At 33.0% G+C, this 17013-nt stretch overlaps 2 protein-coding genes across 3 annotated transcripts; both read right to left on the bottom strand.

The window, feature by feature from the left end:
* Nucleotides 1-4004: 4004 nt before the first annotated feature.
* Nucleotides 4005-7389, bottom strand: LOC126686838 (6-phosphogluconolactonase 3, chloroplastic-like). The gene is made up of 3 exons (XM_050381100.2): nt 6887-7389; nt 6677-6812; nt 4005-4674 (listed from the first exon to the last, which is right to left on the bottom strand). The coding sequence occupies exons 1-3, from the start codon at nt 7261-7263 to the stop codon at nt 4210-4212; spliced, it is 978 nt and encodes a 325-aa protein (XP_050237057.1). The 5' UTR covers nt 7264-7389; the 3' UTR covers nt 4005-4209.
* A 1028-nt stretch (nt 7390-8417) lies between these two features.
* Nucleotides 8418-10928, bottom strand: LOC126686837 (pyridoxal reductase, chloroplastic). 2 transcript variants are annotated; one of them, XM_050381098.2, is made up of 8 exons: nt 10779-10928; nt 10479-10707; nt 10228-10318; nt 9934-10057; nt 9453-9554; nt 9177-9328; nt 8742-9017; nt 8418-8647 (listed from the first exon to the last, which is right to left on the bottom strand). In XM_050381098.2, the coding sequence occupies exons 1-8, from the start codon at nt 10881-10883 to the stop codon at nt 8644-8646; spliced, it is 1083 nt and encodes a 360-aa protein (XP_050237055.1). In that variant the 5' UTR covers nt 10884-10928; the 3' UTR covers nt 8418-8643. The 2 variants fall into 2 exon arrangements, with proteins under 2 accessions (XP_050237055.1, XP_050237056.1); XM_050381099.2 differs by having other exon boundaries at nt 10228-10313; nt 10779-10884.
* Nucleotides 10929-17013: the final 6085 nt, after the last annotated feature.

Here is a 17013-nt window from a genome sequence, read left to right as displayed (position 1 = left end):
TTAGTCGTGTCGTGTTAGCCGTGTAATTGTGTTAATCGTGTTACCCGTTTATCTTAACGTGTTAATCGTATCGTGTCATGTCACTCGTTTAAAATTTGTGTCATGTCACTCGTTTAAAATTTGTGTCATGTTAGAGTTGGGAATTTTGACATAATTAGTTAAATAGGTCGTGTTCGTGTTGACCCTAATCGTGTCAACAGAGTGGGTCGACACGATACGAACACGACCCGCTAACCCATTTTGACACCCCTACTTTTCTTGTACGGATTTCTCATGGAGCCGATTTCAAGACCCACATTTTATACATTTGGATTGTATAAATTAGAATAAAGGATCAATTCACCCCCTCAATCTGGCACGAAATATCAAAAGAGTTATTTCTACTGTTTTTTGGTCAAACTAATCCGTAACTTGCGTTTTTATATCAAAAACACCCAAAGAGAGTGGTTATCACCACCCTTAAACTATATAAAACCAGATCAATTTAACCCCCTACTCACACCGGAAACCGCTAAAATTTCACTGGAAACCACCGCATCCACCGGAAACCGCTGTCGGGATATTTTTTTTCACCAAATGTTTTTTAAACTGATTTTTTTTATTTTTTCCATTAAAGGAGCAGACCCAAATGAGGGTCTGCTCCGCTGCTCCTCCTACGAGGAGGACAGCTCCTCGTTGAGGAGCAGTGCTCCTCAGGCGAGGAGCAGATTTACTCCTCGTCGGAGGAGCACTCTCCGTGTACAGTAGTCGTATAAAAGAAAAAATATGCTCCGTGTACAGTAGTTTAGAGATAGAAAAATAGTAGCCGTATAAAAGTTAAATAATTGGAAAACTTGGTTGTTTCTGTAAGTTGCCATTTTTCTAACATCTCATTGGATAGGTTTATGATTTTTTTATGGATCGGATTTAGGTAAGAATGTCCCGTATCGAACATGGTATTTAGGAAGAAAATTAATTAAATTATTTTGTACAAATAGAAATAACAATCAATCTTAGATATTAAAAAGGGAAATCATTTTTAATTAAATTGGGACGAGACAATTATTGTGTATCTTCAACTTGTTTTGTGTGTTTGTTTTATTTGGTGGAACATATTTTCTTCGTTGCGTTTTGAAGTTTCAGGACATTTCACTTTTTTGGGATTTTTTTTTATGATAGCTCGTGTCAGGACATATCACGGGCTCGATTTTTTTTTTCTTGTCAGGATTTGTCACGGGGCCGATTTCAATAGCCACATTTTACACATTCAGATTGTATTATTAAGGCATAATTCAATTTTAGGTCCTTCCACTTTTATTCTTTTGACTTGAGGTTCTTGTATTATAAAATATATACATTAAATCCTTTGTTTTTAATGAGAACATAAGACCACTAATTTTGTTTATCTAAATATTTAAGACCTATGTTCTAGAAGAGTCTTTAATGCTCTATTTTAAAAATCAAGTAAAATGGATGGAGGGTATTTTAGTCATTAGTCTATGTTTCTAGTTCAGCCAATATTTTTATTGTACTATGGTAAACAGATAACCAATATATTCTTGTCAGGCTAATTCACTAGTAAATATAATTTTTACAGCGTACGGATAGACTCTTTCAATTGTCTTATTATACACCTTGCCACGTGGATAAAAATTAATAAAAAAATGTTAATGACATGTGTATTTCTCATAAAATAAGCTTGAGAATTTTGGATCTAAATTGACTTTATAAACACAAGGCTGTCCCATTGCTTTTTTAATCTTGCACTTACTTGCACGTCTTCAAAATCGAAATTCAATATAGATAGATCAAGAACTATATTTTATTAATTCTAACTTTTTCATTATTAGATGTTTATCATCTAAATTTATTTAAATAGTTCTTTGTTTCATAAATTTAATATTCTCTCCATCCATAATAATTTAAAATAATACGGATAGAGAGAGGGAGAATTAACAAAGCAGTTAATTGTAAAATCAAAATATTTAATTATTAAAAAAACAATAATTTTAACTTAAATGAAAACATTAAATTACCTTTAAAATAAAATTAAAATCATTAAATTACATTTAATATTTTTCAACTACTTTATGCGTGGGGAATAATTACAAAATATATAGTATAGTAACTACCATAATACTTTTTAAATTGATGGAGTCTGTGTTTGTTAGTCTTCGCCGGTATTTTTTGGTTTTCTGAAATTCTCTCTTCATCTCCAGTGTTTCTCCGAACTTCTTAATTTCTTTCTTCGTCTCCATTATTTCGACTAATGTTTCCTCGATTTTCTTGATTTCTTCCTGATGTCTCAAAATTTTTCCTATGCGGTTGGTGGGAAAAGTCACGAATATAGTCATTTGAAGGTTGATGCTTTCTATATGCACTTATGTCGTGTTTTTTGTTTACTCTACTATTTTGTCCAAGTTAGACTAAAATTTTTCCACCATCTTTGTCAAACTTTGTTCAGAGATATTTTTGCTGGTATTGATCCACATTTAGACGTTTTTTCTAATTTTTTTTTCTAATTTTTTCTAATTTCGAAATTTTAAAAGGAAATAAAATGGAAAATGAAGAAAATAAAATCGAAAATAAAGAAAAGACTTTGATGATTCCATCCTACATGACGGAGTTGGAATTTCTTACTTTTCGGGGAGGATTAGATCCAGTGACTGGGGGACTCATTTGGACCTCTTAGAGGTTCTAACCAAGGAGTTGTAAGATATCTAATGAAACCGTCGCTGGAATTGAGATCTCATTCAAAGAAAAAAATATCAAATAGCATCTTGTGATAGATTTCTGGAAAAACAACCATATGAGTTGGTTTTCCTGACCCATCTAAGAAAGAAAAAGTGATAGGGTTTTATCCCCTTATTTGTTGAGTTCGGTACTCAGGTGTCAAATTCAAGGGATTCAAGCCTGAACTTCCTGCCAGTGAGGTTAGCCTCGTGATGTCTAGTTTTTTTTTTCGGTAGACAGTGAGGTGGAAGGATTTTTAGATTTTTTGGATGGTTGTTTGTTTTTGGGGTCATTTCGGTTGGAATTCATCCTTCAATGTGCATTTATTTTGGTTCAGAAAGCCTTTTTCCATTTGAAGTTTGGTCAAACTTTTTTCACAGACGGTGCCAATTGATAGAGTTTGTCTTTTCAACGAATTGTACTTGCAAAACAGAGATTAAACTGCTGATTGGATGGTGATTGCCCGATGAACATCTAATGCTTAAGTCAATATTGAGTTTAAGAGAGTATTATTTACAATTAGTCTGTGTATAGGTGTGAGCGGAGCGGGGTTCAGGGACCGCTCGTTGAGGCTTATGGCTGATTTTTCGATTTACAAATGGTTTAAGATGCTTTAATTTATACTATAAGAACATCTCCAGCGCATTTTTTAAAAATGTAAAACTTTTCAATTTAAGAAAAAATTTAAACTCCAATAGATTCTTTATATTTTAAATATAGAGGAAAGAGTGAATTTCACTCTCCACATATAAAGAGCCAAATCCATTTTCTATTTCAAATTTTATCAATAAAAATTTAAATTATAATATAATTTTGATATTTTCTGCTCTTAAGAAAATAATTTTACCTTATTTTTAATATTTACAAATAATCAAATAAATAAATTATAAATAAATAGATTAATATTATTTGATATTTATAAAACTAAATTAGATTAAAAAATTATAAATTGAAGAGTCTATTGATTTAAAACTAAAAATTATATTTTTTATATTTGAGATGCTCTCTATTTTGTGAAAGATACTCTCTATTATAAAGTGTTATTGAAGATGCTTTACGTATTGTATTTTCAATAAAAGAATCAATATAAATATGTATTTATATATATTGTTAAGTATAATATCATTGTAAAATTCATTTTTTCCACTGATTTGATTAATCAAAAATATAAAACTAAACCTAAAGCCAACCCAAAACTGAAATTGTCTACTCGTTAACATCTAAGCCATCCCGTTTTGCCTTCAACCGTGGTAGTGCTAATATAATCATCATTTATACAAAAAAAAAACATCTAAGCCAATATTTTCAACTATTTTAACCAAACCATAATAAACTTCAATCTAATTCAGAAAAACAGTTTATGGAGCGGAAAATAATCACATTTCCTTTTTATTAGGTAACTGAGATCTGCAAAAGAAAGAAAATTCAGCTACTCCTTTGTTATGACTGATATTACATAATCCAGAACATGATGTTATGATGCTCAAACTTCCATTTTTACAGCTTTGAAGCTGCACCTTTGTCCAAAAACCACTTCAATTCTCCTTCAGGTGAAACCATTTGAACAGGCAGCACCACATCCGGATTTTCGTTCTTTCCCAATGCCTTCTGTACAACATCTGCTTTACCTGTGCCACACACCACGAGAGCAACATATGCTGACGAGTTTATCACAGGGAAAGTAAATGTAATTCTCTCTGGAGGTGGTTTTGGCGAGTCTGTGATGGAAGTTGCCCATTTCTCTTTTTCATTGACAAGAGGATGCCCGGGGAACAGTGAAGCTACATGCCCATCGGGGCCCATACCCAAGAGCGTAAGATCGAACTTTGGAAACCCACTCGGTGATGCATCTACCACCTTTATGTTTACCAAATGTTTAATACAAGTTTCGTAATCGTCAGCTGCACCCTCAGCTGACAGTGCATCGTTGATGGCATAAACATTACCAGGAAGAATTGGTACCTGCCAAAAAATTGAAAAACAAAACATTTTATTAGATATTGCAAATACAATCACCTGAGAAAGGGGTTACCCATGGCCATAAAGAAAATGTTGCAAGCTCATGTTGGATTGAATTGTAACGACTTCTTTTTTTGTTCACTATAAGATTTAAGCCAACAGTCAATGGTGAAGATGCTTTGCCTTTCATTTAAAGCCCTACCGCTTCATCAAAAAGGTTCCCAAACGTACTAGCCTTACATCCGAGTGAACTTTGGCAATGGATGTGCTAAAAATAAATAGGTTCTCTCTAGTCGTGAAGCCTATGAGAAAAGAATTTCCAAATAGCTCATTGCATAAAAAGTTGAATAGACACATATCCAACTAGATATAATTCAAGTCACCTTCCTGAATCCAATCTTATTTTATCCGTGCCTTCAACTTATTTTCTATTTCTCATCCAAAACAACAAGGATAAAGTAAGAATGTAGATAAGTAAAATATATGAGACTTCCGTTATAAATAGATAATATTAGACATTTAGCATCCTATTGCTAAAGATGGCTGGTCAATGAATTTTTTCATTTTCTCGATTTCTTGGAATAAACATCCAACAGGAAGTGCAAGTATGAGAAATGAACTGCAGATTGTCCATAAAGTTCTCTAATTAGTTGAGCTCAAGACGATTTCATTAACTTAAAGAGGCGATGCGCCTGAAAATGGTCATGGAAAATGAATCTTAAACTAACTAATATGAACTATGCAAAAGCACTAGACTTTAAAGTTTGACAAATAGACAGGTAATAACTGAAATCAATAAGAAGTCTTTGAAAAGATTGTGCTGCTGCTGCTTGTTTTATGTGAATGGTCTTCCAAGAGAAGCTTATGTTTCCCCCTGTTACTTCATGTTACTAGTTTGTTGTTTGGAAGAGAATCTATGCCATCAAAAAAGGAAATTCAAACCCACTGCACCGAGAATTGGACGCACATAAACACACACATCCACTGGAGATGGCAATATAAATTACTTACTGCATCAAAACTTATTTATCCATGTTTTATCAAATTTTTGCATGAACCACTAGGCTGGCTTAAATCTTATAGTGAACAAAAAACTGACTATCCAAGCTTTAATCGAATTCTTTTATTCTGTTTGGAGGCTTATTTTGAGAATGGAAAAGGAATTAGTGTTAATAGAATTAAGTAAGAGCTGTACTTTAAATACATAGATAATGAACATAAAGGTCCAAGAAAGAAAGTGAATCTATCAATCTAGAGCTCTTATTTCATTCATAGGACAGCCAGATTAGAAGTATGATAAACATACAGGTAATAAGCACAATTTGAACCCTAGACCAGTATGTTTTGATACATTTGAAGAGCAGTAGTTACAAATGACAAGTTCGGGTGACGAGTGCAAAAATAAAAATAAAAATTGCAGCACTTGCATTGTCATTGGGTTAGCAACATGATCACCACATAACCTCATGTTTATAACAACGTCAAAAAATGGAAAGAAGATTCAGTGGACTTCCAATGTGTTTACCTCAAAAAGGACAAACAATAAGATTAAGAACCGCCATGCCCGTACCAGTGGAGCATAGATGAACTTAATTATGCAAGTGGCATATTCTAGCATACCTATAATCACAAGGCAGTCGAAAGCCAGTCCAACTCAAACATCAAGAGGAACACAGAAATATACCAAGAAATTCAAGGCATGAGTTTCCAATTCAAGATAAACATCCATAATGAAGAATTTATCATGAAAACGTTCCATACACAAAGTATTATAACACTAATGAACTCAAATAGAACCAATCTAATAAGGATCAAACAGATGCATCAATTTTCCTCTCCTATGCATACAGAGCAACAAATCTTTCAAAACTGTGCATTAAGATTATCATCAAGTCTTTGAACAAATGAACTCAAGCTTCTATACAGCATTAACAACAAACAAAGTTTTGGATTCAATCCCAAATGATCATATGAATTATTAAATCAGGCATGAAAGGAAGATTACCCGAGAGAGAAAAGCATCAAATGCAAGTTTGTAGTTACTGTCAGCATGATCTTTAGGCACCACTCTCTCATCAGCCCATAAAACATGCCATTTCGACCAATCAATGGAATCAATATAAGGAGGCTCCACTAATTTCCTGCACCCACATCACAAAAATCAAAACCCAAAAACCCCAATTGAACAAAAAAGCAACAGCAAATGAGAACGAACCTGAGTGACTTAATGAGCGAACCACCGGACAGAACAACAGAAAAAGAACCTCGTTCTTTAGCAAATTTGTCGGATAAATCAGCTGTATACTTAGCCAAAGAAACAGCAAGATCCTCCTCTGAGTCAAACACCTCAACTTCTTTCTTATTCTTCTCGGTGGTGGCAGCCGTTGACATCATCGAACACTTAGTTCTGCAACTAAATCTGTTATGATATGTTCCAAAACCACCCAAATTCGTTGTTTTTAAGACGTTGGTAGAGTGATTGACTTTGCTGAGGTTAAATGGAATGTGGGTAGTGATTAATTTAGTGTGAGATTTAGAAAGTCTGTGAATTGAGGATGAGAGAGTGGAGTAGGTGAGTGAAGATGTTGCCATACACGAATACAATTCTGATTGAAAGTTGTGATTTTTTTTTTGATGTGAAACAGACCGAGAGAGACCAGGTGAGTTTGGTTTTTTTTGAGTTTGATGTGTTGGCGTGATCAACTATGCAAGTACTTGACACGTTTACATTGTTATGGTTTTTGACAATAATGGAGTTTTATCAAGAGAAAAATTACAAAAATGGCCCTAATATTTATCTTAATTTTCACTTAGCCATTTAATATTTTTTATCTTAGTGTTGTAGTGAATTGTGTTCATGAACCTCTAATTGCCGGGGCAATTAGTTTCAGAAAAGCTCTCTCACGGTTCAAGCCTTTAATTCAGACGAAGAAGATAGATCGAACCGCAAGGTAGTTTTGAAAAAAATGTAAGGAGGAGTTAAAGATGGCTTAATATCTTAAAAAATCCTGACCTTTCGTCCCCTTTTCAATCCTACCTGACGTTTTAAATCTGTCAATTTTACCCTATTTTACATTTTTTCATTTCAATTATACCCTAAAGCATAAAATTGATCTTTTTTTATTGGCTAAACCCATTTTAAGGTCCTTAAACTTTCAATTTTTGGTTCATCAAGTCCTTCAACTTTTATCTGGCTCTCTCAAATCCTTAAACTTTCATTTTTTGATTCATCAGGTCCCTCAACTTTTATTTAACTTTCTCAGGTACTTAAACTTTTATTTTTTGATTTATTATGTCCTTAAACAAAGATCCATTTAAGGACCCAATGAACCAAAAAATAAACAATTAGGGACTTGAAAATAAAAGTTGAAGGACCTGATGAACCAAAAAATGAAAGTTTAAGGACTCGAAGAAGTCAAATAGAATTTAAGGGACCTAATAAACCAAAAATGTATAGTTTAGGGACCTCAAAATAGGTTTAGCCTTTTTTATTTGACAAAAATTCTCTAAATTGACCCTTTTTGCATTACATTAACTTTTTATATTAAATTGACCATTTTTTAAAAAAAAATATTGAACTTTTGTCAAATAAATAAAGGTCAATTTTATATTTAAGGGTACAATTGAAATGAAAAAATGCAAACAGGATAAAATTGACAATTTTTCAACATCATGATAGGACTGAAAAGGGGATGAAAGGTCGGGTTTTTTTTAAGGCATTAAGCCTTTAAAAATTATAGCAATAGTTTAAGAAAATCAACAAATATGGTCTCACTCTTAATATGATGGTAATGTTTGGGCTCCGTCCATGCCGAATTTCTCAAGCTCTTTCTTGTTATTTGATATTGCTTCTAAATGAAGTTTCAGTCACGTAAATGTTTATCTCCTAAAATTGTAAAACTTTATCATTTACAATCTCTACATCAGCTGTCTTCCAATCTTGTATGATCCATGTTTCACTTTCACCCAAAGTCACCTGTTGTTAGAGAAAAACATAAACTAGTAAATCCAATGCTGTTTAAAGAAACAAGAATAGTTGGTGATGATGATACCATTATGCTTGTGCATACCTGGTTTGAAATATGTTTTGGATCATTTTCTGGGGAGATTCACTAGCTGCATATTCTAACTGAAGCAACTCGTCTGAACTCAGTCGCCATCCAACCGCACCCAGATTCTCCTCTGCTTGTTTGATTGTCTTGACTCCAGGTATTGGTATAGCACCATTACAAATACACCAGTTTATAGCCACCTGAGGCACGGTTTTACGCCTTTTTTCCGCAATTTCGCTTAGTGATCTTAGTAAAGGCTCCAATCCAGGAAGAATTTGCCTGAATAGCAGGCCCCTGAAAAAATAGAAGCGATAATTTTTATAGATATAATAGTGTCAAAATTTACAATTTAAGTACTTTGGAAATTCCATATCATAATAAATGTCTGCGGTAATTGATGACAGCGTATCATAAGAATATACTGTTTAGTAAATGTATAACGAATAAGTGTACCTAGGCCCTTGAGGTAGTGCGGATGATGTATATTTGCCGGTAAGCAATCCAAGTCCGAGAGGGCTGTAAGCAATCAAGCGGATTCCTAAAGAGTCGCATATTTTCTTGATTTCCATCTGATCTTTTCCATTGCTTAGCAAAGAAAATTGCACCTGATATAGGATAATTGGAGATAGGATTGGCAAATGCAATTAAAACAGTCTGCATTAAGAATTACAGTGATGACATGCTTTTAGAAGCTTAATCATATCCTAGTGTAATAACACATAACAGTACCTGTGCTGAACATAGGGGTACTCCTCGAGCTTTGAGATAATCGTGTATCTTTACGAGCTGCTTTGGTCCGTAATTGCTCACTCCAACTGCTTGAACTAAACCCTAAATTATAATTTAGTTATGAGATTCATTTGATTGATTCTGGTGGAGCACTTCAAAAAATTATAGAAAGCAAGAAAAACTCATTCATAGTTAAAACTATGTTGCTCGAAAATGGAAACACTGAAACATGAATACTGATTTCCAACGAGTAAAAATCAGCCACATTAAAGTTACACTATAAGGAGGACTATGAGAAACGATATTTCTTATAAGAATAGGTTATAAATTTGGAGTTCCATAAGTTCCGAAAACGAAAAGGAAGTATTAAACAAGTTTCCGTGCAATATAGCTTAAAAAAGGTGAAGGGATTTTTGCAACCCATCACCTCATTTTTAGTAGCAGAAATAAGTTATCTTATTTGTAATAAAAGTATGGTAACCTCGTCATACATTGCCACTAAACCATCCCAGAGAGCTAATTCTTGGGGAGGAGCATAATTTGCAGTAGACCAATGTAACTGGCCTATGCCTATTTGCTCTACTTGCAGTCTTTCCAACGAACCCCTGCAGAACCATTCTTCTTATCAGATCACCTCAAAATTTCAATACTCGTCGAGTATAAACAGAACAATCATCGTTCGAGTGAAACAGAACATTCATGATCAAGAAACGCGTTGCGTAGAAACATTACACATTCATGATCAAGAAACTTATACACCAGAATGTGGTACTACCTGCAAGCTTTAACAAATTGCCCTGGTGTTACACGCCATGGATATGCAGCAAACTTTGTGGCGATGACAATGTTATTTCGCGTCTTCTTTTCTAACAAGGCAGAGAACCAATTAACTTAAGCACTTCAATAATTGTTTTAAGCAAGAAAATATCCCATATCGATTGAACAAAAGAAATTAACACAGACCAAAACATTATATCACCAAATACATCAAATTCTTTAGGGGTTAATCATAAAATTTGCACTGACCAGGAAATTCACGAATGAACTTGCCGAGAAGCTTCTCACTCTGGCCATTAAACCGACCAGTCCCATAAGAATCAGCAGTATCAAACAAATTAATCCCATTCTCCACAGCGAAATTAAAAGTCCGTTGAAGATCAGAGTCCATTGATTCATCATAACCCCAAAGAAGCTGGTTACCCCATGCCCATGTCCCAAACCCCATCGGAGACACACTCATCGGACCCATCTTCACCTGCCAATGCCACCCATTAACAATGCTTATCCACAGACAATGGTTTTAAATTATAATTAACTAAATATTACCTTTTGCCATGGCCAGAACGGAGGGAGCTTGAACGGCGATGAGGGTAGATTTAAAGAGCTGTGACAGTTGAAATAATTAGTTGTTGTTGAAACTGAGAATGCCATTGTTATGCAGTAAGGAGTTAATTAGTTGCTGGTTTATTTCATATTTTATGTGGTCCGGATTTTCTCTTATTTTTCTACTTACTTATATATGGATAATTGATTATGGGATGTTCAAACTATCACTTTACTTCAATTTAGATAGCAAATTTTAATTCGTTTTATTTTTATAACTAAATTTTATTTTTATTTTTATAAGGTTTTCCGACCAAAACATATGCATGGCAATTTATTTTTTTTATTACGTGACAATTAATTTTTATTTATTTTCATTTAAAAACTTATTGTATATACGAAAATAAGTAAAACTCGGTTGCCATGTATATTAAAAATATTATTTTTTATTAATTGGTAGGAGACACTAGGAGTAATTAATTATAAATTAGTGAGAATGTAACAACCCACATACTTATTGGAGGTGTTTAGGTTTAACCATAACCTAATAACTATTTGTTCTGCTAAGTAATGTGAGATTATCTTAGACTGTAATATTTGTTGTCACTTGAAAATGGAACTCCCCCTTAAACTGTAATATTTGTGATTCTATACGCAGCGGCAACACCGGACCGAGCCGCTGTGACTAATTAAGAACCCGGGTCAGACCCGCTTTAATACTATATTTTTGATTAATTAGTAGGAGTAATTAATTATTAATTATTGGTGAAAACGTAACAACCCACATGTTTATTGGAAGTGTTTAGATTCAAACATAATCTAATAACTAGAATTAGTTAATACTCCCTCCGTCCCAATAGAGTTGTCCACTTTGTCTTTATCACACAGTTTAAAAAAAAGCAATTACTATTATTTATAAATTTTGTAAAATTTTCTTTACTTTTCTTGTCATACCCCTATTTAATATAGGATCCACTTGCAATTTACTTTTAATTTATTCATGAGTGGATTTTAAATAGGGGTAATATGGAAAAATTAAGTGTAAAAGTTACTTGCTTTTTGAAAGTGGACAAGAGTTTTGGGACAAAAAAAATTTTCAAAGTGGACAACTCTATTGGGACGGAGAGAGTATGTGGTTGAACTTTCGCACTTATAAGCTCATTTATATTTGTTCTCCTAAATAATGTGGGATTATTTTTAACAATGTACCAAAACTTCCATTAAAATAAGGCCTTTTCTACCATTATTTTATTTTTGGTCTATTTTTTTTAATTAAAAATTGGAGTCGAGAAATCAAAGAATGCATCCGAGAATTTCAACTAATTGACCCCCTCATAGAATATACATCATTCTTCTGGCAACCATATATTAAAATGAAAGAAAAAGTTTGAATACAAACACCAAATAAAATTTATTTTATAGAAAACAGATAAGTGTAGAAACCCCTTTGAAATAGAAATAAAACTAAACTTTGTATTTTTTAAAAATAAATAACATAGGAATTCGAATTAAAATTAAAAGTGTACTAAAATGATATTGTTGCTGGAAATCCCGGGTAGCTGCTGGACTGTGTGGAACGATGATCTGCAGAAGTGCTGTGAACAGGCTGCAATATTATTGGTTAATTTTCTGGTTTGTTTGTTTCTTGCGTTGCAAGATTATGTTTTTTCATCAGAGAAAAGAAAATATATGTAAGCCAATTGAATGAACTTCATCAAAGATAAAAAAAAATCAGAATAGCATATATATATATATATATATATATATATATATAAAATAAAGTTTTCATCACTAAAACTTTGTTTAGCGCGAATTAACATTTACTTCTCAAAAATAGGCTAGCAATTTTAAAAAGGTTGGCTAGAATTGACCGCATTAGCGATTTTTTTAAAAAGCTCAACTCGCATATAGTTCAACAATAATCTTTGCCACTTGAGAATTCATACAAAGCAGCACATTGATATATCGATACTGAGCAAAATAGTAATATGAGTATGTATTGCTTATAAAAAATATCATAAATAAGATTGAAAAGGAGATGATTAAGAGCAACACAACTAAATTTGCAGTTCATATCATTTTTCTAGATATGATCACACGCTAGATAAACAACTTGAAGAAAAAAAACAACATAATCATAAAAAGAATGCAGAAATTAATGTCAGAAGTGGACAACCTGAAAAAATTATCCCAGGAGGAGCATAATTCATAGGCATTAAAACACAAAAAACGCGACGAAAACTATCTAAGCTAAAACATCTAATTAACAAATCTCCAATAGTTACTAATTGAAAACCCTATCTGGACTCCATTTGACCTCAACTTGGAGCTGGCAGCCATCCCCAATAATTTCAGGCTCCGTCGCTCCCGGATACGACGGAATAAAGAAAGTTTTTCCGGTGCGCAAAAGAAGATTATCATCTTGATCACGCAGCTGTTCAGCTCCAATGAGCAGCGAGCCGTGTGATGGAACACCTACAACTGACCTCTCCAACTTAATGGTGCCATCATAAGCCACCAGCGTCTCCTGGCCGGAGATAAGGAGGCTTCCACCGGGCGTACAGCAACGCATAGCATAGATAAAACCCCGGACGCTGGTTACTTCTGGTCTATACAAGATTTTAATGTTAATATATGCCACTACGTACGAAAAAATTCTTGGCTCATGCGTATGGCATAACTCTTGGTGCAGTACGTACTTTGTTTCTTCCTTATCATCAACAGTAATACACTTCACTGAGTTGTATGAATTGTGCAAATCTTCTTCATCTGGATCGACTGGGTTGTATGAATTGTGCAAATCTTCTGCATCTGGATCGTCTGAATTGACTGAGTGGTATGAATTGTCCAAATCTTCTTCATCTGGATCGTCTAAATCGACTGAATTGTCAACTTCGTCATCTTTATCTTCTTCATCAGAATCGTCCGAATTATGATCAACTTCTTCAGAATCTTCTTCATCTAAATCTTCTTCATCCGAATCGTTTGAATTATCAGCTTTGTCATAATCTTCTTCATCTAAATCGTCCGAATTGTCTGAAGTGTTGTCAACTTCATCTGAATCGTCATATTCATTATAATAGAGACGATGAGAAAGCTGATTAACGGTCTCCAAGAATTTGTCATGTAAATCAGATAGTTTCCTCACAAAGAAATTTGCTTCCATTTTAGAACAGCCTAGCTAGATTAATTAATTTCTCGTATAACCAAATAATATACTTTGAAACTGAGTAGGGCAGGTTTATATAAGAGAAGAAAACATGCTAAACCCTAAGGTTTTAGGAATATGTTTCCCAGAAGGATTATATTTTCCAAGGTCAGTTTATCAAAGCGGATTAAAATCCTACTCTTCAACTGATTTTTACTATTTACATAATCCCCAAGTTTTCTCTAGACTGGTACTCAAATTCCTATCTGATTTAGGATTTCTTTCCTAATACTGAAAGAACTCAGTTTTTTCTATATAAATAAAGATTGTGAAATAAGTAGAACATAGAGAACTGGAGAAGCCACAGAAAAGTTTTGTCAATCTCTATTTCGTAGCGAAAACCTAAAGAAATTACTCGAAGAAGATCGGAAAAATGCTTACGAACTTGAATTCTATTCTTTCGAAAGAATCTGAAACACCTTGTGTAAGTGTTACAGATTCTGAAGCTTCAAGATTTCTTGATAAGGTTAGAAAATTATTCGGGAAAAATACGCGTGGTTATAAACTATTTATTCACGAGGTAATGTTTAATCATGACAATCTCAGTGCACAAGATATTGAGGATATTATTTACCAGGTTAATCATATTCTTAACGGCTATGATGACTTAATCAAAGATTTTACAAAGAATTTTCATGCCATTACTGCTCTTCTTGATCGTAAAATTTTTTATAAAAAAACTTTAAGTTTTTGTAGTCGGGTTAAAGATTACTTAGGTAACGATAAATCGAACAAGTATGCATTATACGAGCAGTTCTTGAGGGTTTTGTACAATTATAGCCAAGGTATAATTACTGAATGGGAGTTGAGGAAAACTGTTGCTAGTGATTTTCTTGGAGATAATAAACAACTTTTAAGTGATTTTGATTCAGTTATAATTTATTATCAAAATCGTTCTAAGAATGTGGTTAACGGAGCGGAACTTCCGAAACGGAAAAAGTAGCGGCCGGAAAAGGAAGAGGATGCAAAATGATGATAATGAAGTTGATGGCTACAAGTGCAAGAATTCTTGTCGGAGTTATAGGCCGGTGGTGATATACCGAAGAATTAGCGATCGTAATGCAATCGATAAGAGACTTAAAATTCTGAATGGTCAATTAGTTTGTTTATTCAATAGTTGATATAAATTTCTCGATAAATAAGGTGCAGCTTGGGCATATAGCTAGAAAGTATAAGCACATCATTGTATAGTACAACATAATGAGTCTTATCTTTTTAGCAAATTTTTATATTTAATTGGCATTCATAATGATTAATTAATCTTCCTCCCTTTGTATTATGTCTCCATTCTTTAATTTCCTTATAAGTCAACTGCTATTCTGAATGTCAATAGTCAATGAAATTGCTCTTTTTGTTTTTTGGTTGTCCATCCGGTTTTCAGGGCTTCATCCTGACTAATCCGGTCCGGCTTGCGTCGCGCACTTGATATGGTGGGTGAGTCTGCCAGCGAAGATTTTCTGCACTCACAAGACTCAATGAAATTGCTCTTCTTATGTTGAAAAAATAGAGTTTGTCAATATGATATCGGGATTAAAAAAGGTGACTGGACTTTCAAATTATTTTAAAAGTGATATTAAATGTTAGTTTTCGTCGTAAAAACATTTCCAATCTAATTTTGTTGACATAGCCATACGAATTAGAATATTAACTAGAGAATATTTATGACAATTATGTCATATGTCATGTAAATTAATACTTATTTTAAAATAAATAATATAGTTTGGTAATCTTTTAAAATTTATATTTAATTTTCAATTGTCATTTTAATATGACAATTCCGAATGCAAATGATTGATTATTTTTGTTGTTCAAGCATTTCGGCTATATATGGATGTTCTTATGTGCATCATTTTTCCTTTTATGCTGTCTATATAATTTGTTGTACAGAAGTTGGAACCAATTCTTTGAATTTAGTCTAATGAGTTTTATTACTCAACTTCTTTTTAGGGAAATACATTTTTGCTAGTCACTAATTATCCATGTTAGGTGTTGAAAATCGTGGCTTGTCGCTGCAATTTTTAATAATGAATTTGCATTTTCTGTCTTTCTTAGACAAATTTGGACAGAGTATTTTTGCAATCTGCTTTTAGGGGTAATAGACACAGAAGTAGTCAAACTATCACTTTGGTGACCAAATTTTAAATAAGTTCAGATGCTAAAATGACTCATTTTTGTTCTTAATTGATCAAAAAAAATTACCTTCATTGATCCTAAAAATTAAAAATATTGTCGGTAATTGATCAAAATAGTTGGAGTTGAATTATTTGACCCTCAGTCATAAAAAATGGTAGCGGTCAAATCAAACAGAAGAAAATTGATTGAAAAACATATTAACTACAAAAATATGAGCGTAGTGACTCAATTTAAAAAAATAATATAAAAATTATTTAATTTTTCTTATCTCATTGCACCTATGGTGTTTGAAGTACACACTTCGTTTCCATGACAAAAGGTAAAATTATAAATATAGGAACTCAATCTAGATAAATAAAAATAAAAGAATCAATTTTAAAATGTTATAATATAAAGATCCCAAAATATATTTTATCAAACGGTATAAATATTGGACAACGTGCTATGTCATGGTTCAATTTTTTCCACGAACATTTTAAATTGGCCGATTATAAAAAAAATGTATTTTGTCAAAGTATTTAGCCAAACAATTTTTTTGCTTGAAGCAAACAATTAGTGAAAGCTTTTATATTTCCACTTATATAACTCATAATTGATAATTTCAATATTAAAAACTTATCTCTAATTGGACCGGGTTACATGCCACATTATAATAAGGAATGTTAGATAAGCAAGAAAAAAAAAAGGTTGCTTTTAAGCTTATAAATTTGGCTTCTTCTTCATTAATTTCTCAACAACTCAATCCTCCTCCTACCACAATACGCAATCATAGAAATTAAACTAGAAAAGAAAACATGATCGTAGTGTCGATCATGGCGGTGCTACTGGAAGAGTATTACACGGTGGCCGTCGCAAGAATTACAGAGCGGCTATTACAAAGTCGGAGGACCAAACAAA

The sequence above is a fragment of the Mercurialis annua genome, linkage group LG6, assembly GCF_937616625.2.
Source record: "Mercurialis annua linkage group LG6, ddMerAnnu1.2, whole genome shotgun sequence".
In the NCBI taxonomy this organism is placed as follows: Eukaryota; Viridiplantae; Streptophyta; class Magnoliopsida; order Malpighiales; family Euphorbiaceae; genus Mercurialis; species Mercurialis annua.
This window is presented reverse-complemented; position numbering and strand designations above follow the sequence as displayed.

Excerpts from the sequence above, each read along its gene's own strand:
- LOC126686838 (XM_050381100.2), bottom strand. The coding sequence starts at position 7,263 with ATGGCAACATCTTCACTCACCTACTCCACTCTCTCATCCTCAATTCAC. Across the intron at positions 6,813-6,886 it reads TCGCTCATTAAGTCACTCAG|GAAATTAGTGGAGCCTCCTT; the intron begins GTTCGTTCTCAT and ends ATGTGGGTGCAG. Across the intron at positions 4,675-6,676 it reads TTGATGCTTTTCTCTCTCGG|GTACCAATTCTTCCTGGTAA; the intron begins GTAATCTTCCTT and ends ATTTTTTGGCAG.
- LOC126686837 (XM_050381098.2), bottom strand. The coding sequence starts at position 10,883 with ATGGCATTCTCAGTTTCAACAACAACTAATTATTTCAACTGTCACAGC. Across the intron at positions 9,555-9,933 it reads TAGTGGCAATGTATGACGAG|GGTTTAGTTCAAGCAGTTGG; the intron begins GTTACCATACTT and ends ATTATAATTTAG. Across the intron at positions 9,018-9,176 it reads GCACTACCTCAAGGGCCTAG|GGGCCTGCTATTCAGGCAAA; the intron begins GTACACTTATTC and ends CTATTTTTTCAG.